This window comes from Diabrotica virgifera, chromosome 1 (genome assembly GCF_917563875.1).
Source record: "Diabrotica virgifera virgifera chromosome 1, PGI_DIABVI_V3a".
In the NCBI taxonomy this organism is placed as follows: Eukaryota; Metazoa; Arthropoda; class Insecta; order Coleoptera; family Chrysomelidae; genus Diabrotica; species Diabrotica virgifera.
The window spans coordinates 293,592,018-293,615,154 of record NC_065443.1 but is presented as its reverse complement, the minus strand read 5'-3'; the positions used below and the strand labels follow the sequence as shown (position 1 = coordinate 293,615,154).

The 23,137-nt window shown below is 33.2% G+C and overlaps 1 protein-coding gene across 1 annotated transcript; it reads right to left on the bottom strand.

Annotated features, from left to right (window-relative positions):
* Positions 1 to 1,457: 1,457 nt before the first annotated feature.
* Positions 1,458 to 21,385, bottom strand: LOC126885312 (oocyte zinc finger protein XlCOF6-like). Its single transcript, XM_050651833.1, has 2 exons — positions 20,855 to 21,385; positions 1,458 to 7,956 (listed from the first exon to the last, which is right to left on the bottom strand). Exons 1-2 carry the CDS (start codon positions 21,261 to 21,263, stop codon positions 6,104 to 6,106), a joined length of 2,262 nt encoding a protein of 753 aa, XP_050507790.1. The 5' UTR covers positions 21,264 to 21,385; the 3' UTR covers positions 1,458 to 6,103.
* Between the last annotated feature and the right edge of the window lie 1,752 nt (positions 21,386 to 23,137).

Here is a 23,137-nt window from a genome sequence, read left to right as displayed (position 1 = left end):
TGACATAGGACATAATATGGTACCTAATAATTAAAGAATTTTTCATTGTAGAATCGTAATTCTTTATGTAGTGTATAATACATGTGGCTCTGAAGATTCTTTTGCACGATTTATTGAGTGAACACCTTAACCTCTCTTTTTAATTATATATTTATGTGTACCAAGTATATAAAAAACAGATCCATTTTCAGGGCCCCCGTGTGCGGCATATATTTTAGAGCCCTTAAATCTACCATATCCACTTATGAAACAAGCCTATATTTTTTATTAGTAATAAAACAACAGAAATTGCAAGAACTCAAATTTTATTTTTCTTGTAACTGATTTGCTGATGATGACAAAAAAACAAATGAAACATTAATATTTTAGTTACGAGCGTAGGCGGAAAATTCCGGGCCAATGCTTTTTAAATGTATTCATTTTTTTAATCCTGAGAAAACTAATAAATATTTTTGAAAAATATAAACGCAAAATGAAAGATTACATTATTACTGAGGGCCGAAGTCCCTGAAAACTTCTATAATGTTTATTTTAACAAGTTACAGGAGTAAAAAAAAGAAAATTTAGTATGATTTTTAATTTTAAATATCTCATTCAAAAAACTTTTTGTTTATTCTAATGGACTTTCGGCCCTTAATAATGTAATCTTTCATTCTGCGTTTAAATTTTTTAAAAATATTTATTAGTTTTTTCGGAATTCGGAAACAAATGAGTACATTTAAAAACATTGATCCGAAGTTTTGCGCCAACGCTCTTAAATCTTGAAAGCGATAGCTTAAATCTAAATTGAATTAAATCGGTGTTTGAATCTAAATTGAATTAAATCAGGAACATGTAGTTTTATAATATCTCATCTTTTTGTGGAGGAAGAGAAAAATACGTACATGGGGTACAGTCCATAATTACTGAATAATATTTGGAACTATGCACCATACACTAAATATTATTTTATACTTTAGAAAACATTAATACTGAAAAACATATATGCGGATATTATATTGTTTTTAAAAACACAATAATAGTAGTAAGTAGGTACCTAATAATTGTCTATTAACACCAAATATAAAATAATATTTTAATTATTTTTTCAGTATTAATATTTGAGTCACAATATTTGATTTTTGAGATTTCTCCAGGAGTCCATAAAAAATGAAAATTAAGATTGTATTAAAAAAAGATCTCATTTAAAATAAATATTTCTTATTCACCAAACCTTCGTATTGGCGCCCTTTCGGGGTTGCGCCCGCGTGCGTCGCACGCCCGGTTACGGGGGCCCTATCCATTTTATATCAATACACTTCCTTGTTGCACAGTAGAATGACCACTGATTTATTTACCAAATTTTATCTGAAAGCGACATGCGACAAAACCGTTTAACAAAAATTCCATCAAAAGATGCGTTTTTTTGTCGCTCGGCAGGTAATGCAAAACGCGTTTATAAAAGCGAACTAAAATAATTAACGTCCATGTTTTATTTATTTATTTACAAAGCTCAACAGGTGTTGAAGGTCTAGGGCTAAAATACAATTAAATATGATAAAATATAATACCTACCTATCTACACTATAAGCATCAAAATTAACGCACCACCTTAAAAATCAGACATTTTTGATGTCTGGTATTTCATGAGCCTGTTGTCCGATTTGAGTGATTTTTTTAGTATAGTATAGCTTAAATTCTTCAAGAATATCGATGTAATAATATTATTGCTAAAGAGGTAAGTGTCATTGTATACCGGGTGTAACAATGATAGTGTGTTTTTTCCTCAAAGTTTGGGACACCCTGTGGAATATTCTAGCGTATATAAAATATTGAAATTAAAACTCAACTGTAGCCTAAGACTTTCTTAATATTTTGCTTTTTGATTCATTCGCTTATGTTGGATAATAAAAAAGTTAGGTACTTTAACAACTAACAATGTTATTCATCAATACAGGGTGTTTCTAAATAATTGCGACAAACTTTAAGGGGTAATTCTGTATGAAAAATTGTTTTCTTATAAACTGACGATTTATTTATTGCTCTAAAACTGGTTGAGATCTGGTAGGTTTTAAGAGGTAGTCATTGCGCATTTTTTGACATACAATTAAGAATTGGCGTACATACAGGTATAAACATTTTAGATACATCCCGTATGCACGCCAATGGTGAATATAAAATTCTTAATTGTATGTCAAAAAATGCGCAATAACTACCTCTTAAAACGTACCAAATTTCATTTGCATATCTCAACCGGTTTTAGAGCAATAAATATATCGTCAATTTGTAAGAAGAAAATCAACATCCCGTATCCCGGAAACGAAGCATTTTTGGACATATGTTTATAAAGCAAACGGTCATTATTTTTTCATGCAGAATTACCCCTTAAAACTTTGTCGCACTTATTTAGAAACACCCTGTATTGATGAATAACATGGCTAGTTGTTAAAGCACCTAACTTTTTTATTATCCCACATAAACGAATGAATCAAAAAGCAAAATGTTAGGAAAGCCTAAGGCTACAGTTAAGTTTTAATTTCAATATTTTATATACGAGTACGCTAGAATATTCCACAGGGTGTTCCAAACTTTGAGGAAGAAACTCGCCATCATTGTTACATCCGCTATGACACTTACCTGTTTAGCAAAAATATTATTACATCGATATTCTTGAATAATAAAGCTATAATATACCTACTAAAAATCTCGCTAAAATCGGACAACAGGTTTAGGAAATATGAGACATCAAAAATGTCCCATTTTTAAGGTGGTGCGTTAATTTTGATGCTTAGTGTATTACAAAATATCAAATGAAGTGGCTTCTTTTTCAATCATGCACCTTGTTTACTAACTACTGTTTGTTGCTCTTTCTTCGCAACAATCGATTTCCTCTTCGATTCTGAGATCTTCCTGTACGCTATCAAACCATCTTTGTCTGGGCCGTTCTTCTTTTCGTGATTGGGCCCCGTTTTAAGATCATATGTGGCATCCTCATCCTTTCCATTCTCATCACGTGCCCCATCCATCTCTTTCTCCGCCTGTATGAAACGACTGATGGTTGGTTCGTTATACAGTTCCCCTAGTTCCGTTTGTTCGTTGCACGAATCCTTCCGCCTTGTTTTTTGCCTCCATATACATATTATAACTCTTAGCAAGGAAAGCTTAGGAAAGATTTTGGAGACAAATTAGAACATGATAGCAGAAGCAATCAGAAATTATTTTATAAGGTCATAAAAGGAATAAGAGGTAATAAACATAAAGCAATAACATCAATAAAAGATCAGAATGGAGATCTACTGACTGACGAATTGAACATTATGAGACGATGGAAAGAGTATTTCCAGAAATTACTACAACACGAACCACACAGTACAAGTGGAAAACGAGGAAAGAAAGGGCGAGCAAGAAGTTGACTTTATATTTACCAAACATTACAATGGATGAATTAACTGGCGCGATTAGTGTGTGTGTATCGGTAAGTGCTTATTTAAGTCACACTTCCGAGCCAAAATCCTAAAACATACATCGCATTGGACATAACTTTGCATATTATGTACTTTCATGTGTTGTTTCATTTTACTTTTACTCGTACATCGTCTTAAACATATCGTACAAGTTGAAGGACCGTTTTCAGCGTGTTGGCGTAAATGCTTCTTCAGTCTAAAATTATGAGTAAAGAGTTTAAAGCATATATTACATTTGAACAGTTTTTTTCCAGTATGTAGTCCCAGATGCGCTTCCAGAGCCCATTTTTCCCGAATAATGCATTGGTTTGTTTACTCAGTGTGCTTACTCATATGGATGGCGAACTGCTTACTAGCTACGTATTTCTTGAAGCAATATTCGCACTTTAAGATTTTTTTCTTTTGTTGCTTTACAGTAAGGGCGGATCCGGGGAGGAGGCCATGGAGGCAATAGCCCCCTCCGAGAATTTAAAAAGATATAAATTTAAATATTTGCAGTTCAAATGTTTTTAATTTCAAACACATGTATATGTACAAAACAGTGGATAAGTACATATCGTCAGTATACTGCGAAAACCAGGTAAATGACAAATTTTAAAATATTGAGTTAAGTATATCAAAATTCTCAGCTTTTTACGTTCTACATACAGGTAAAACTCAATAAATGATACAATTTACCATTCAGCAGATAATTTATATAATAAACAAATAAGTTACACCTAACCAACTTTTCATTTTCAAATAAAACAATATATCGCTACTTACTTCCATAAAATCAAAGTTCTGTGGCATGTAAAACCAACTAAGCGCACATATATATTTGCCGGAAAACAATATATTTCTACTGCTGTATATCTACCATATTCAGTAAAAAGCTGATAAGTGTCTTTAATACAGTGTGATTTATTTTGATTTACAGGTAAAACTAGGTAAGTGATCGCACCTTGATCTTAAATTTAGGTTTAATCAGCTAGGTCTCTTCACTTTTTCAAACTAATGATAGAATGTTATTTCTGATATATGCATCTTTCGTTAGCATATCGAATATCAAACACAACTGGTCCGTATAATTCAAAATAAAGCAATAAACTTTAAAAACGTTTTTTCTCGATTTCGGTATTTCTACATTTACCTGGTTTTCGCAGTATACCGACGATATTATGTGTTCTGGACTAGAATTGAACAAAAGCAGTAACGGACACCTCAAGAAAGACGTATTATGTTTTGTAAATCAACATGTTAGAACGACCTTGAATAGCCATCAAAATCGTATTAATTTCCATATTTTGTACACACAAAGAATAAAAAAGAAATGTAGCGTTACTTGGGTCGCGACCACTTAGAAAAACAAAGTAGTTGGTTGGTACTTTCGCACATTCAAAAGGGATTGTCCTGCAAGTGCTGAGTTTTATTTTTCTACTGAAAAATATGGTCACAATAATGGGATGATCGCCCAAAGCCTTGTCACGAAACCTTTAACATCTTTCATCAAACTCATGGGCAAAGACTGAGCCATACAAACTCATGAAAAAACATCATATCACAAGAAGTAGCATTCAACGTTCAGGTTGGGCTGGATTTTCTACAAAGTCGCAACCCGCAAAAGTCATTTATTGACCAGGTAGACCCTCAGAGGTCTAAACAGATCAATAAGACCAATAGTAGAGTCTATGTCTATAAGGTAGTGTTCTTTAGGTCTACAAATCATTCGTATAAGAGGCCAGAGTGATGATGGCCTTCTGCTTCTGGACGAAGATGCTGGACCTAGTAATGAGGGGAATTGTTAAGGTTTAGAGTAGCATCAGAAGATAAGACTCTTAAGCAACACCTATCCACAGCATCTTCCCGAGCAATATAAATTAGTAGCACCAGTCAAAATTAATTGATAACATGTTTTGGTGAAGAAATAATTAAACAAATAATGAATCAGGTTCAAAGTGCAAATTATTACTCTGTAATATTTAAAAAAACGACCGACGTATTTCATGTGGAACATTTTCTTTAAATTTGAGATACCTACATACACAATAACATTCGTGAAGACTTTGTCAAGTTGACTGACGCTTATTAGAACATAAAAATAATTAGTGAAACTCAATAAAGAGGGGAAGAACAAGGCCTGACAGAAGAAGCATTGGGAAAAATAAGTATCTAACTTGTTAAAAGAACTGCACTTGGATCCGAAGAAATGTGTAGGAATTTTGAATGTCTTTATGACATTCAAAAGTTTGTGAAAAGTGCCTTAAAACTCACCTTTGTATCCATGATTTTTAAAAATTACTCCCAGATCCCACGGTACCCTCCCCAAAAAAGTTCATGGCCCCTCCCGAAAATCTGTCCTGGATCCGCCCTTACAGATGTGTCTTTTGAAGTATGATTCGGTTTGGAAGCCTCGATAGCACACTTCACATTGGCATTCTTCCGTATGCCAAATCAAATGTAACTTTCTGTGGGATTTGTCATACTTTCGCAAGCACACATTACAATTATATTAACGTTCAATTTTATCAAACGTGTAGATCTTTTCGTAGTAGGATTCCAGTAATTCTTTATTTTTCTTTCGCAGAGATTCAACGGACGAGGTTTGTGAGACATTCGACAATTTTAGACCTTGAATGGTATAAAATAATTAACGTCCATGTTTTATGTACCATTACAAATTAAAAACTATTTGTTTCCACCGATTCTAATATTGCAGTTTCTTCATTTTTTATACAAATGTGTTTTTTCATTTGACTATTTGTTCTAAATGAATTGGGACAAGTGTGGCACTTGAAGGGTGTTTCACCGGTGTGGTTAAGCATATGCGTCTTTAAATTCTCATTTGATGTATACTGTTTAGAACAAATGTCGCATTTGAATGGCTTCTCTCCACTGTGCACACGCATATGATTCTTCAGTTGACAGTTGTATGTAAACTTCTTAGAGCATATTGTGCACGAAAAAGGTTTCTTCCCATTGTGCACGAGCATATGCTGCTGCAAAAGCGGCTTTTTTCTAAAAGATTTCGTGCAAATATCGCAGCTGAAGGATTTATCATCTGATTCTTTAATTTTTTCGCGTACTGGTTTAGCTGGAGTGGGTTTGACATCTAAGACCACACCGTGCGTCTTCATATGCTTTTTCAATCTAGAATTATATGAAAATTGCTTGGAGCATATTTCACATTTTAACAGATTTTCTCCAGTGTGCAAACACATATGTTTCTTCAACATACACTTCATGGTGAACTGTTTAGAACAAATCGAGCAAGAAAAAGGTTTCTTTCCGCCGTGAACATAGGCATGTTGCTGCAATTGACAGTTTTGTTTAAAAGATCTGGAACATATACCACATTTAAAGGGTTTCTCGCCTGTGTGTATAAGCATATGCTTGGTTAAGTTACAGTTTTGTGTAAATACCTTGAAACATACGTCACATTCGTAACGTTTGTCACCATTATGTACGCGCTGATGGCGTTTTAGTGCATCTTCTGTCAGAAAACTTCGAGAACATAATGTACAAAGCAGTGGATTATCAACATTATGTAGATCCATATGTTTCTTGAGTAAACAGTTCAATACGAATTGTTTGGAGCATAGCTGACATGAAAAAGGTCTGTCTTTGCGATGTATGTAAGCGTGAATCTTCAGCTGACCCTTTTTTCTAAAAGACTTTGAGCAAACGTCACACTGGAAAGGTTTATGGTCTGTGTGTATCGGTAAGTGCTTATTCAAGTCACACTTTCGAGCAAAAATCCTAAAACATACATCACATTGGACCGAATTTTGCATATTGTGTACTTTCATGTGTTGTTTCATTTTACTTTTGCTCGTACATCGTCTTAAACATATCGTACAAGTTGAAGGACCGTTTTCAGCGTGCTGGCGTAAATGTCTCTTCAGTCTAAAATTATGAGTAAAGAGTTTAAAGCATACATTACATTTAAACAGTTTTTTTCCAGTATGGAGTCCCATATGCGCTTCCAGAGCCCATGTTCCTGAATACTGCATTGGACAAATTGAACATTTATATGGTTTTTCTCCAGTGTGTTTACTCATATGAATAGCCAACTGCTTGCTAGTTACATATTTCTTGAAACAATATTCGCACTTTAAAGTTTTTTCTTTCGTTGGTTCACAGAGGTGTCTTTTGAAGTATGATTCGGTATGGAAGCCTCTATAGCACACTTCACATTGGACTCTGCATTCTTCCGTATGCCAAATCAAATGTGACTTTCTGTGGGATTTGTCATACTTCCTCAAGCACACATTACAATTATATAAACGTTCAATTTTATCAAACGTGTAGATCTTTTCGTAATAAGATTCCAGTAATTCTTCTTTATTTTTCTTTCGCAGAGATTCAAGGGACACGGTTTGTGAGACGCTTGTGACTGTCTTCTTCTTCTTGGTTTTCTTTATATAATGGTAGATGTAGAAGTGACAAAAAAACTTTGACATTCCTATACAAATTTCTCCACATATAATGCAGGTGGATATATTGCTTTTTCTTGAATTTATACGAGCTAACCCTAAAAGAAATAAAATGTTAATATTTAGTTATACAACGTGTTTCAAAAACGATACCAATAGTTTGGGAGTTGATTAAAGGGCTATATTATTCTGCTTTCTTTAGATAGAGTTAGATACATTGTTCATTGGGCTTATAAAATGTGGTCTGTGTCTGTAGTTACATTTTACCGAAGTATTGTTTGTGACTGCTGCAGATATTGTAAAAGGCGATATTTAATATTTAAGACAGATAGTTGACATTTTCTTGAATAACTCTTAATACTTTCTGAAGACAACTTTGATTACCGTTACACTACTGAACTAACTTGATTTGCTGAACAAGGATAATAAGCCCATATTCGGTACATCAAGTCAAAGTATTATTTGTGGGAGGTACTTTACTATTCAATGCATTTTATTTTTATTATTACTTTTTTGTACACTAAGTGGGGGACAAGGAAGGAACCTCCACGGAACATCTATTAGTAGACGGCTAATCCTTCCCAATACCGGACCAAAACAAAACAGATAGCAAACATCAAGCCACAACGGTTCTTATCAGAGCCACCACTGACAGTAGCGAGCATAAATATTAAGAGAATCACTATAGCAAAACAAGACATCTTATCAGAATTCTGCTAAAACACGAAATGTGAGATATTGTGCATCCAGGAAACCCACAGAAACCTAACTACAGAGACAACAAAAATTTGTGCCACTGTGACAGTGACAGTTTAGTTGACATACTCCTCTGATATGTCTAAAGGTGGGAAATAATCAATGTAATGTATATTTATAGGTTTCTATCGCTACATTTCCCACCTCTATAGGTTTCACCTCTTTTTGTCTCACAACTTACTGTTTTCCATCATTTGAGTTATTTTGCCGGTTATTAGCGTGCTCATCACTGTAGACCTGTATGTAATGTTAGTTGTATTCTAAAGCTTTTTGAGGGTATTATTACAAAATGCATGACTTCAATATACAAAGAGACCATAGTAGATGAACAATTAAGAGTAAATCAGCTGAGTTAAACCTTCTTAATGTGAATTTCTTATCGGCATGAATTGTCAATGTAATTAAATTATTAGGAAATATTTACATATTTCAGGAAACATCTATGTTTAGGAAACATCAAAAAGTTCTAATCGAGAAGTGGGTCCTTCATTTTTTATTAAACAAATGAACTGCGAAAATAGATGTTTTTTAAATATGTAACTCCGAAAATATAAATTTTTGAAAAAAACTGACTTGGCCATTGGAAAATTCAGAAAATTTTACAAAAAAAGCCTTATATAAAGATTTTTCTAAAATTAAATCTGTAGCTTCTACAATTTTTTATTTATAATCCTAAAGTCACCCTCCTCACAAACATTGGCGCACTGTAAACTAGCGTTCAGCGAAGTGCACAGTTGTGTTATTTTAATGTAATTCTTTAACTTAACTAATCGATCAAATGAAATTTTACAAATTGAACATGAAAGAAGAATAATTAAGCTATCTTATGGTTATAATAAAAAGAAACAAAATGTATGGACATAAGTACGGTGTGGGCTGAAAGTGAGACTTACATGAATTTTGTTTAAAAAGGTGTAACTAATACAATTTTTTCTATAAAACTCTCAATTTTGCACAATTTACCTTTCAATCATCTTACTAAACGATGATTCATTCAAAAAAAATCTCAAAAATTTAATTCAAATGATACGGTATATTATATACATACATCTCAAAAAATGTAATTTTTGAAAACTTCATAGTTTTACAGAATTAACACCACTTTAAGACGGTATTACTCCATTTTCAACAGAACTATTAGAGTTTTATAGGCGTTTTTTTTAAGCATTTTATAAAGTACGGTGTATACATACACATCCTATCTTCTAATACTTGCACTAAAAAAACATAATCTTTTTAATTATATCCGAAAGAAAACAACTCCTGTACACCAACAGCAGCATCGTTCAACACTAGTTTCAGATTATGGGATGCACAATTAACATAGGAAGCTGTTTTTTCAATGTCAGTTATAAGCCTTTTATTTATTTTATTTGTACGCTTGAATATACACCACTCATAACCCTTGTCCCATCATACCCCTTTCCTCTGCAGTTTTGTACTGAAAAATGCTTTGATTGTATAAATTTTAAAATTTCATTTACAAGACCTTCTGCACTTTGGTCTAACATGCGAATAAATCCCAAAAAACTTTCAACAAGTTCTGCTTTAGAAGATAAATTATTTTCATCGCAAGTTACATACCGGAAAATAAAATTAAGCTGATCGTGTTTCGAAATATCTTGAGTGGTATCAAGAATTATTGAATAAAAACAATTTTTTTTTAATTAAATTAATCAATTTCTTTTCAGTTTCTTGAGCCAGCAAAATAACTTCGTTTTGAATTTGGGGGCTCAAGTAATTTGTGTTTTTTTAGTTATTGTTTTTATCGATTAATTTAGCTAAAACAGGATCATTTTTATCTAGTAAAAGAACCACCGACAAAAAAATAACTTTTTCGGATTCACTCTCATCTAACCTACCAACATGTCCACGAAAGTACGAAACGCTAAATTGCACCTGAAAAGAGTAAGAGTTATGTCAATTACCCGCTTCATTATTTCCTTCCAAATTCCCTATTTTGATGCTTATTAGGAAAATATGTTTTGGTCCCCAATTTAAAGAAAGTGGAAGTATTAACACATTGAACGCCACGTAAGTTGTATTTAACTCACGCTTTGTTTGGCCCAGGCGCTCAGTGAGTTAAATATTATTCACATTAATATTGAGATTCTGAACGTAGAGCCTGAAGGCACAAACAAAAAATTTTAATGTGGCTGTAATGTGGTAAGCTTGAAGGCGTTAAGGGGCCCCTCCTAACGTCGGGCCCACCCGCATTGCAGACCCTGCGGGCCTGTCAGCTACGCCTCTGCTGGTTATCTGTCTATCTAGCCCCTCTAATTCCTACACGTCAAGAACGCCGAAATAGACTAGCACTAAGGGTAGACTGTAAGAGTTATATTTGAGTAATAATAACTAAATTAAAAGTAATAAGAAAGAGAAGTAATGGTATCAAAGAAAAACTGGCTATAGAAAAAAGTTGAGAAGTGATTTTGAAAAGGTTTTTAGTATGTATTTTAAAAAAATAGATGAATAGTGATTGAATTTCAAGGCTTAGTTGAATTTAATAAATGATTAAAAGAAACCTAAGTCAAAATCCATGTTTTTGACTTAAGACCTTTTTACTATACAGTATGCTCTCTGTAGTACCTACAGATATACAGTATACTCTCTCTACAACAAATACAGGTATTGCGAGGTTTCGCTTATAACGAGGTACATTAGGTGTCCCATGAAATTCCTATTGAACTATAACCCTAAATAAAGAGACATGCAGTAGAACTCCAATTATCCGGACTCCAATTATCCAGATCGCCAATTATCCGGATCAGATTGAGAAAAAGAAAAAATCAAGTTTGTAAAAAAATAATTCATTTTACTGTGATTCAGTATTGTGTGTCAATATTATGTAATGTAAACTTTGTCATTTACATATTGTATTGTTTGTCATAATAAATACTGTATATGTTCTCCATTGTGTTTTGCTGTAATTACGTTTCTTTCCCGGAAAAGGCCTTTTTTGAGAAAAATTCAATTATCCGGATCGGGTCCGGTCCCAATTAATCTGGATAATTGGAGTTCTACTGTATGTGGTTATAACGAGGAAAAATGAGATCAGAGACAGAAGCCTGAAATCCAGTGACAAATTGAATGGAGGTGGTGTCCTGATATTGGTTAGGAGCAAGCTGCAATCTCATTATATCTCTATCAATGAAGACCGTATTGAACAACTTCTTATTTTGTGTCAGTTTGGTAAGTCCAAGTTTATTATTGGGGGTACTTATATTCCTCCTCATTCTCCCCGGGAAGCATACATGTGGCACTGCCAATCCATGGAAGAAATTGTTCTTCAGTATCCATCACTTAATATTTACATGTTTGGCGATTACAACTTACCAAATGCAGTATGGTCCAATGATGAGTTTGGTGTCCTAGTTCATTGTCCAGGAGGTGATCCAGCTGTTGATGTGGCACAAGCTTATGGTTACCTAAAATTTTACCAACTAAACTCTTTACCTAATGACAGCAATGTATTTTTAGACCTGGTTTTCTCTAACGATAGGGGCTTGGTTATCACAAGGGCGGGTGATCCTCTCCTGAACTCTAGTTTACATCATTTTGGCTATGAAGCTAGTTTGATGGCCTTAAACACATCCTCCTCTTCATGTCTGTCCTATGATGAATTCTACTATGATTTCAAGAACGGCAACTACTTTGAGTTTAATAACTTCTTGGCTGCTATAGATTGGCAGGAATGCTTGGGTTATAGCGATATAAATGTATCAACTCAAGTATTCAATGAAATTCTTGCTACAGGTATCGCTTTTTTTGTACCTTTGAAACGCTATAGATCTTCTACTTTTCCTAAGTGGTTTTCTCATGATCTTAGATGTTTGACGAGAGAAAAGAAGTATGCCCACTCTCTGTACATGAAGAATCGGTCTGATGTTAATTATTCCAATTTCTCTCGTCTCCGATCAGAATGTAAACGGTTGTCTGATGCATTCTTTTCCCTGTATATTAGAGGTTTAGATGCTGAATTGCAGAATAACCCTTATTCTTTTTGGAAATATATTAGGGATAAGCTGTCTAGTCACAACCTTCCTGATTTGATGTTTTATAATGAACGGTCAGCTTCTAATGGACAAGGTATTGCTAATTTATTCAAAGATTTCTTTCAGACTGTTTACTTACCCAGTAATAACGATCTCAAGTTACCCAGTGCACATTTAGATAGCAACATCGGTGCTTGCTTCAATATCACTGACCTTACTGTCACTGATATTTTTGATGGTATATATATATATGTTCTCTTCCAAATAAAACTTCCAGCGGTCCAGATGGTGTTCCTAATTTCCTTTTAAAAAAATGTGTCTGTACTGTTGTTGGGCCATTACTGTTATTATTTAATAAATCCTTACAGTCTTCTACATTTCCAGGTGCTTGGAAGGAGAGTTTTGTTGTACCCATATTTAAAAAAGGTAAGAAGAATGACATAGAAAATTATCGTAGTATACGCATTCAATTCGCAATTCCCAAACTCTTTGATAGTTTGGTAGCTAAGCAGCTGTCGTGGGTGTGCAGGGGTCTGATTTCTGAATCTCAGCACGGTTTTTGCAGACAAAAATCTACAGTAACGAATCTAATTTGCTACCAATCTGATCTCTTAAAGCATATGGAAGATCATACGCAGATTGATGCTATTTATACGGATTTCAGTAAGGCATTTGATCCTGTTGATCACCAAATTCTCCTTAATAAATTGGCATCCATAGGTTTTCATGTCCATTTTGTTGAGTGGGTTAAAAACTTTTTATCTGGCCGTACCCAACGAGTTAAAGTGGGTGGTCTTTTTTCTGATGTTATTACTGTAAGTTCTGGTGTTCCACAGGGTGGGCATACGTCTCCCCTGTTTTTTGACTTATTTGTTAATGATATCGTTAATTGCTTCTTATATAGTAAATGTTTAATGTTGGCTGATGATGTAAAATTTTGGCGAGCTGTGAATGATATTGAGGATCAGAAACTTTTGCAGTCTGATATGGATCGCTTATTTGATTGGTGCATTTGCAATAATCTTCAGTTCTGTGTTGAGAAGTGTTGTTATATTAGTTTTTCCCGTAAGTTAAACAGAATTGATACTGCTTATCACATAGACAGTAAACCTCTTAGATATGTCTCGTCTATTAGAGATCTAGGTGTTATCATGGATGAAAAGCTCTCATTTGTCGAACATATCAATTCATTATCCGTAAAAGCTTCTAAATTACTAGGATTTGTTAAAAGAAACTCTAAATACTTCTCTATTGATGCTGTTAGGTTAATCTATTGTTGTCTAGTGAGATCTATATTAGAATATTGTTCGGTAGTTTGGTCTCCTTACCATCAAATTCATATTGACACTATTGAAAAAGTCCAACATAAGTTCCTAAAATACTGTACTTATAAAACTCAGACTTATATTGAGAACCATTGGGATTGAGCCACGTTTATCATTAGCTCCCCTTAGTGTTAGGCGTGATATTTCGGGAGGTGTCTTTGTTTTCAAAATCATTAATGGACTTATTGATTGCCCCAGTTTGTTGGATAGTATAAGATTTAATGTTCCATATCCAGGTTTACGCTACAATGTTACCTTTAACACAGCCTTTCACAGAACATCCTACGGTAGTAACATGCCTTTAGATAGATATATGTGCTTCCTTACGGTTTTGATATGGATCTGTTTAATATAAGCCTGAGCCAACTGAGGAGATCTCTTGCCATGTGGATAATCTCTTATCTCTTATCGGCCAAGATGGCGGCCGAACATGACGGTTCGTCATATTTACCGAAAGAAAATGAAGAAAATGTATTAATGAAATGCTGTAACAAATCGTGTGCAGTATATGTCTGTAAAATATGTTTTTCTATTTATCATAAAAGTTGTGCTGAACGGGCAAAAGGCAAAATTATCGTAGAAAATGGAAATAAAATCATTTGCTGTAAACGTGAGGTTAGTTTACCACGAAATGCCGATCAAAAAATTGAATCACTAGAATTGGAAAACAAGTATTTAAAGGAATTGTTAAGTGAAGTAAGAGACAAAAATAATGTGTTACACATAAATAATCAATTATTGCTAGACAAGATTAAAATTATGGAAAAAAATGAAACTGTAAACAAAGGAGTGAGTACTGCCACGATGGCCGGAATCGTAAGTGCAAACTCAAAAGAATCTTTAACTGTTGTAAATGCTACAGAAAATATAGAGGCAAATGATAGTTACAAAGCTAAGCTGGTACAACAACCTAAAACCTTACCATCCTCGTCTTCCACTTCCTCTCATAAAGTACATAAACGAAACCCTCAAAATAAAGTTTTCACTCAGCAAGAAGTAAATAGTGCTGTTTTACAGGCACAGATTACAAATAACATGCAAGATATCCAACAATTAGGGGATCAGGTACGCACACCTAATAAAAATAATGAGTGGCAAGTAGCCAAACGTAGAACCCGTCGTTTTGTGGTGGGCCGAAATGAAAATACTTCCCAGGTTCAAGCAGTTCCAAAATTTATATCATTTCATGTCACTAGGCTTACTCCAGGAACTAAACCTGAGCAACTGAAGGCCTTTTTGAAGCCGAATTTCCCAGGCGTAAAATGTGAAGAGCATTCATCATCCCACCCGGAACATTATGCCTCAATGAAAGTTACCATCAGACAAGACGATTCTAGAGAAGCATGGAAACGAGAGGCTTGGCCAAACGGAGCAGTAGCCTCGAGGTTTTTCATGAAAAAGAGGATGCCACCAATATAGGAGGATCCTCAGTTATAAAGAGCAGTATCATCCATCAAAATGCTCAATCAGTGGGGAATTGTATGGATACAATCCAAGAAGAAATCTTACAACATAAAGAGTGCATCGCAGTTTGTTTAAGTGAACATTGGAAATCAAATACCCAATTACAAAATCACAATTTTATGGCTTTCAAATTAGTTTCTGCTTTCTGTAGAGATGAAGGCGAACATGGGGGCACATCAATCTACATAAAAGAAAGCTTATCATGGAGGATAAGAAAAGATGTAAGTTCTAAGGCAAAAACATATGTTTTTGAATGTTCATGTGTATAAGTGTGTTTTTTAAATTGCAAAATTTTAATTCTTTGTATATATCATACTCCAAAGTCTAGTGTGCAGGAATTTTTAGATATTCTAGAAAATGTCTTAATGTATATTTTAGGTGAGAGCTCTCTAGTTTTTATTGCAGGTGATTTTAATATAGATTTGAGGAGTCAGACTAAAGATGTAGCAGACTTTCTCTATTTATTACAAACATTTAATATATTGCCATCAGTTTCTGAGTATACTCGCATATGTAGAGCTTCAAAGACATGCATTGATAACATTTTTACAAACTGTGAACTTTATGTAGCAGAAGTATTAGATACTCATATTTCTGATCATCTTGGTCAAAAAATAACTTTCAGTATTCATATAAACAAAAAAGAAAATATAAAAATTAGGAAAAGAATTTTTGATTCTCACAGTAAAGAAAATCTTAGGCAAATGCTGCAAGATGAGGACTGGGAGGAGCTTTTTTCAGTACCAAATTGGGATATAGAAAAGCAATGGGTTATATTTATGAAAATCATTTCTTTGTTATTTGACCAATGCTTTCCAGAAAAAAATATAAATAAACATAAAAAACGTATCAAATACTATCATACAAATGAAATAAACCAATACAAAAATCGCTTAGACCTTTTGCTAATGTTAAGTAGAGTAGATGACCATTACAAAGATGAGTACAAACAAATAAAACGTCAGTATAATAAAATGCTTGTGGATTCACGAAAAATGCAGTATGGGCAAGAAATATATAATAGTCAAAATAAGTCAAAAAGTCTATGGAAAATCGTTAAAGAAATCACACAGGCAAATTCTAGCGATAATAATGTAGCAATACTAGGAGATCCAGTCACGGTAAGTAATAATTTTAATGAATATTTTTTAAATGCTGCTACACATCTTTCAGAAAATATACCAAAAATAGAATTCAGCACCAAAATACAATTTAACAAAAACTCATTTTTTCTAACGCCAGTAACTATAAATGAAGTAATTGAATTAATTAGAAAATTGAAAAATAAATTCACTTCAGGTTATGATGGGATACCTACGAATATAATAAAACTGTGTGCATATGAGCTAGCTATACCATTATGTCATATAATAAACAATACATTCATAAATGGGATATTTCCAGACAACTTAAAAATAGCTGTAGTAAAACCAGTGTATAAAAAAGGTGATGCCACTTTACTAGAAAATTATCGTCCAATAAGCATCTTACCATCATTCTCAAAGGTTTTTGAAACAGTCATGTGTGTCAGGCTTCTCAGTTTTTTCTATAATGAGGGACTGTTATGCCACGCACAACATGGGTACCTTAAGGGAAAATCTATAGAGACTGCCATTTATGATTTTATAACAAAGATAAATGAGGGTTATGAAAACAAATATATATCCATGGGCATATTTTTAGATTTATCAAAGGCATTTGATACCTTAAATCACAAAATACTAATGGAAAAACTTTACAGATATGGCATTAGAGGGCCAGGTTATAATTGGATAAAATCATACCTATCAAACAGAAAACAGAAAGTAAAATTTGAGTATGAGGGAAGAAATTGCTTCTCTGATGAAGGTCTCATTTCAGTGGGAATTCCTCAGGGAAGTATTATGGGTCCTCTTCTCTTTGTTTTTTATGTAAATGATTTAGCTTTAAACATTACAGATAACAATCAGAATACTCTTATTGTGGAATTTGCAGATGATACTAACATTTTTACTATAGGATCATCCTTGAATAATTTATTGAATATAGCTAATAATAGATTAGATAAAGCACAGAGATGGCTTAATATGAATAAACTCATACTGAACAGAGAAAAAACAAATTATATCTGTTTCGTCACTAAAACAAATAATAGTACCTTACCAGAAACTGTCTCAATTCAATCACAAATGGTTACTCTAAACCAAAGCACAAAATTTCTGGGGGTACATATTGACCAAAATTTAGATTTTGGAGTGCATATAGATAAGATCTGTAAGAGGTTAGCATCTATCTGCTACTCATTCAGAATAACAGCAAATTATTTGGACGAAAAATGTAAACGAGTTGTATATTTTTCAAACCATCATTCTGTAATGCGATTTGGAATAATTTTGATAGGGGGGGGGGGAGTAGTAGCGCTGAACAGGTTTTTATACTACAAAAAAGAGCAATCAGAACTCTTCTTCCTCGTCTAGCCATTCACGTCCACATCTGAACATAAGCCTCTTCAAGTCTTCCTTTCCATTGTTTTTTGTTGTACGCTACTTGTAGCCAATTTTTCCCGGCAGTTCGTTTCAGATCATCTGTCCATCTCATAGGAGGTCTGCCTCTGGGTCTTTTGTGTTCGTATGGTCTCCAGGTTAGAATTGTTCTGTGCCATTTGTTAAGATCGCTCCTAGCTACATGTCCAGCATATTCCCATTTCAATTTTAGTGATTTTTGTACCACATCGGTGACTTTGGTTTTCTGTCTTATCCATGTGTTTGTTTTTCTGTCCTTAAGTGATATGCCAAGCATTGCTCTTTCCATCGCGTGTTGAGTGACTCTGAGTATGTTCATATTCTTTTTTGTGATTGTCCATGTTTGTGCCCCATATGTTAATATCGGAATAATGCAAGCATCAAAAACTTTAGATCTAAGATGTAGTTGAATTTGCTGATTTCTGAGTATATAGTTCAGTTTGCCGAATGCTGCCCATGCTAACTTTCTTCTTCTTTTTATTTCTTCCGTTTGAATTTCCCTATTTAGTATTATTTTTTGTCCTAAGAACTCTACTTAACTTATCAGAACTCTACTTAACTTGAAATACAGAGATTCGTGTAGAGGTAATTTCAAAAAGCTCAACATACTAACAATGGCTGGAACATACATATATGAATGCTTACTTTTTATTTTTAAAAATAGACATAAATTCTTGAAACACATAACAAACCATAATACAAATACACGAAACAATCTCATAAACTATAATATACCAATACATAGACTAACAGCATCTGAAAAAACCACAGAATATGCCTGTATTAAATTCTTTAATAAACTGCCTTACAGCATCAAAATAGAAACTGACATAAATAAATATAGAAAGTCTGTTCAACAGTTGCTCATAGACCTTAAACCATACAAAGTGGGAGAATACCTTCAAGCCGACCTGCAGGGAGACTGAGGGCTCTTATCTGAATCTAAATGTCACTGTTATTATTATTGTTATTATATTTTAATATTACTTTTATGTTAAGTGTAGGTTGTTACAGCAACCACTATAATTTGTAATTGACACCATTCTCTCTATTGGCAATTTATATTTGTATGTAACTTGTTAAATCCTGAGAATAAAGCTTCTTTCTATTCTATTCTAATTAGGTTTCATTTTGCAATGTTGTTGTATTTTATTATTGTATTTGTGTTTTGTATAATTTTATTGATCTGTTTCAGTTACATGTGTACATTTTATATTTCTAACTATTATGTTTTGAATATCTTGCCTGGTGAGTTTTCAAGCCTTTGCTTTTCTTATTTTTACTTTTTATATTTTAATGAATGATTGTACCTCATTTTTTTTTGAAGTTATACTTCTTTACTGGCGATAGAGGGTGAATTTTTATATGGTAAAACCTAGCGACCGGGCGCATGCGCATTATAACTTTGTTCTGATTGGATGTTCAAATGACATGTCAAAAATTATTCAATATGGCGGCTGTGGCACAGCTGTATTTAGATTATTTATGGTTGTTGCGTTTTAAAATTTGTGTGAAAAGAAACAACAAACAAAAGTTAGTTAATAGTTATACTGCCTTTTTAAATAGTTTTCATATACCTATATTTTTGGACTTTTGGACTATTTAGGACAAGGAAAACTCATTCTAATTTGGTAAGTAGTTTTTATTATAATCATATTGTAATTATACATTTGGATTAGGTTGAAATACATACATTTATTTTCTCAAGAATGCGGATGTTAGAGAGAAATCCCAAATTAGGTTCGATTTTTATTTTTAAATTATGATTTTTTGGCGTAGATTTATTTATCTAGTAGGTATGTTATGCTTTGATTTACATACTTAATTTGATTACCAACAAAAGTTCTACCAATCTTCATCTAATATATTGTTTTCTTACTGTTTTGTTATATTTTTATATTTTCTTCCACAAAAGTTAAACTACATAATTTAATTTTCAAAACAACTGTCAAACAGTAAAACGTTCAGTTACCGTATTTTTCTACATGATAAATAATGTGCGATTAGACGAGTGAGTCTATGCTTCGATTACGAATCAAAACGCCAAGAAATTCACAGGTTCAATTCCCGATGCAAGTGTTATTTTTTTATGCATGTTATGATTGTAAGTATATTTGTTATATAATTTTTTTTTTCAGAAAATGCGTATTTAAAATTTTTGCCAACAATTATTATTGTTCAGAAATCATTTTTTCTTTGTGGCATTTTTCAATGTGTTTGTGTGCGTTTTATTCTTTTATTTTTTTTTAATTATTGATATTGTCTTAAAAATCACATAATATGTAGTAGAAGTATAACTTCTTACGTGCGTACAAAGTACACACACATTCTTTTATTGTGTTTATTGTATTTTTACTGTTAATGGGGTTTCCCGTGGATAAATAAATAAAAAAAAAGATCAAAGAACATGTTTTTACCTGTTTTTTACGCGGTGATGGCTATAAATAAATATCCCAGCTGCCTGTATACGGTAATGCCTAACTTCACCGCCTATCAATTTCTTCCTATTTATTTTCTTCATTCTTTGTCAAAAGCGCCATTCCAGCAATATTTAACATCTTATATTGATCAGAATGGCTTCACTATACGAAGTAAATTTCTTAGAAAACTACTTATTGATATGTATGCACAATATTATCATTGTCCGATATAACGAGATCGGCTTATCACAAGGTAATTAGTCTGTCATTTCAATTCTCGTTATAGAGGGAGTAAACTGTATTAAATGTATTTTTAAATAAATATGTATTGTTTACTAAAGTAGTACTAGCTATCTAAAAGACTCATTAATATTCAAGGTGCTATTGTTGGAGGTTTGGAATTCTATAAACAAGTGATTTACCTGTTTTATGAAGTGATCCCCTGTTTATGTAATTTCACACCTCGAACAGTAGTACACCACTGAGCAGATTATTAATGAGTGTCTTAGATAGCAGATATTGATATATTACTTACATTTTTTTATATGGACATTAGATATTGTAAACTTTCTTTTTCTTTCTTTAATGCCACTTTCAGCTAATGTTTTAGATAAAGAGTACTCCTTAGTCTCTTCAGTTTTAAAATCTCCAAGATCTATAGATGTATTCAAATAATACTTGTTTTCGAAAGGATAGTATTGGTGGTTAATGTTCAGTCCTGCTTCCCAATTTATTTTGTTCTTTTGTTCAACTTTTGGAAACTTGAACATTGCTCCAGGACCAGAAGCTTCATTAATTGTAACTGAATCTGCATATTCAGACTTATGGTCTCGTAAATATGTTGAACCCAAGTCATTCTCCTCTTTAATTTCAAGTTTCATGTCTTCTACTTCTAAAGGGGATATTTGATAAGTCCCAGCAAATATTAAGTTAGCGTTCTCCATTAAAAAAGGTATGTATTGATATTAGTAAAATTCCGTTAAAGTAAAGTATCATCAAAATTTAAAACTCTCACTCTGTCTTAACTGTTTTGTTTATTTATTTTTTGACAGATACCATGACCTATCCCTTGTGACATCTGACATTATGCAGATTTGATGCTTGAGAAGGGTTAAAATCGATTCAGCTTATATCGATTTCAACGCAGTGGTGTGTAAGAAAATAATATCTAGGGTAACATTAAAATAAATATTGCAGAAAACAGATTGCAGTGATGCCACACAGCTACCGATTTTTCGGTAATCTACAAAATACCTGTCAAATCTACCGATCTACCTAATCCTCCTGTTTTTCTACCGAAAAATCAAAATTCTTAATTTTCAAATTAATTTGCCGATTTTTTTCTACCGAAAATCAAAATTATTAGAAATTTTTTTAACGAATAGATTTGGCAACAGTTTAGTCAATTTTCAAGAATTCTTGAATTGCTTTTACTAGCTTGTGACACAATGTGCTAACCAGCGGATACGGATTTACCGATATCAATTTTATGACCAGTCCTTTGTCCTTTTATATTACGCTGTGTCTAGGGAATTGTCTAAAACAAATCTCGCACTTATAAGGTTTTTCTCCAGTGTGCACTCTCAAATGAGCTTTTAAAGAACATGTTTGACTAAATTGCTTAAAACAAATCCCACACTTGTAATATTTTTCCCCAGTGTACACTTTCAAATGCGTTTTCAAATATCTTGCTCTACTAAATTTTTTAAAACATATAATTCACACCTATGAGGATTTTCTCCAGTGTGTAATATCAATAATGACTTTTCAATTCAACTTTCTGAGCAAACTGCTTGCAACAACAACAATTATTCTCGCACTAAGGTTTCTCAGTGTTCATTCTCAGATGTCTTTTCAAATTACTTGCTTTAAACAAATCTCACACTAATAATGTTTTTCACCAGGCTCGCCATTGCGAAGGATTGATTTGCGAACATTTCCTAAAAACGGTATTCTTGACCACCGTTCGCAGAAACAGGCGACCGTTCGCATTGTTGACGTCTAAATACATTTAGCAACACTGTAAATATCTGTCTTCACTGCTGTAGGAATTCGGTTAGGTTAGCACCATAGATTAGGGGGTGAGGGTTAGCACGTTATCATGAGCCCGGCTACACACACCGTCTTGCCTGTGCAGTCCAAAACTGTGCAGGCATGACGGAACAAAATAACTACACCGTACGTTGTCCATACGTGCAGGCCACGTAAAAAACTGGACTGCGCAAACTTCAGTCTTTCAGAGAATTCGACACGATGAGCAGCACGGAAGAGGTTTTTTTAATGGAAGCGTTATTGTATTGTTGATTAATAAAAAAGCAACAAACAAACAAGCAACGACGCTGTAGAAGTAATTGGAATAAAAAGTGGCTCCTGCGGAGAATTTCTTAATTAACTACTGTTTGACCTGTCGATTTGCACTCTGGCAATTGTCCGCAGAAAAAATTAAAAGAAAATTAGGTTTCAAAATTCTAGGAACATTTCTCATATTTAATTTTCTTTTAATTTTTTCTGAGGACGATTTCCAGAGTGGATATCGAAACGTCAAACAGTAGTTAATTAAGAAATGTAGTTTTCATTACACCTACAATTATTATGGCCCAATCCCATACAAACATAATACCATTGTATAACTAGACAGTTAAACAATGATCTACCTTAAACATGCCACAAGCAAACAGTTTCAGTATATTATATAAGTATATAAACTTTTTTCAGCGGTAGTATACCAATATTGGAAAAAAATAGTTAATCTTTAAAAAACGGTAAAAAAATTATATTATTTTAAAGACTCCCCTATTTTATAATCAATTTAAAATAA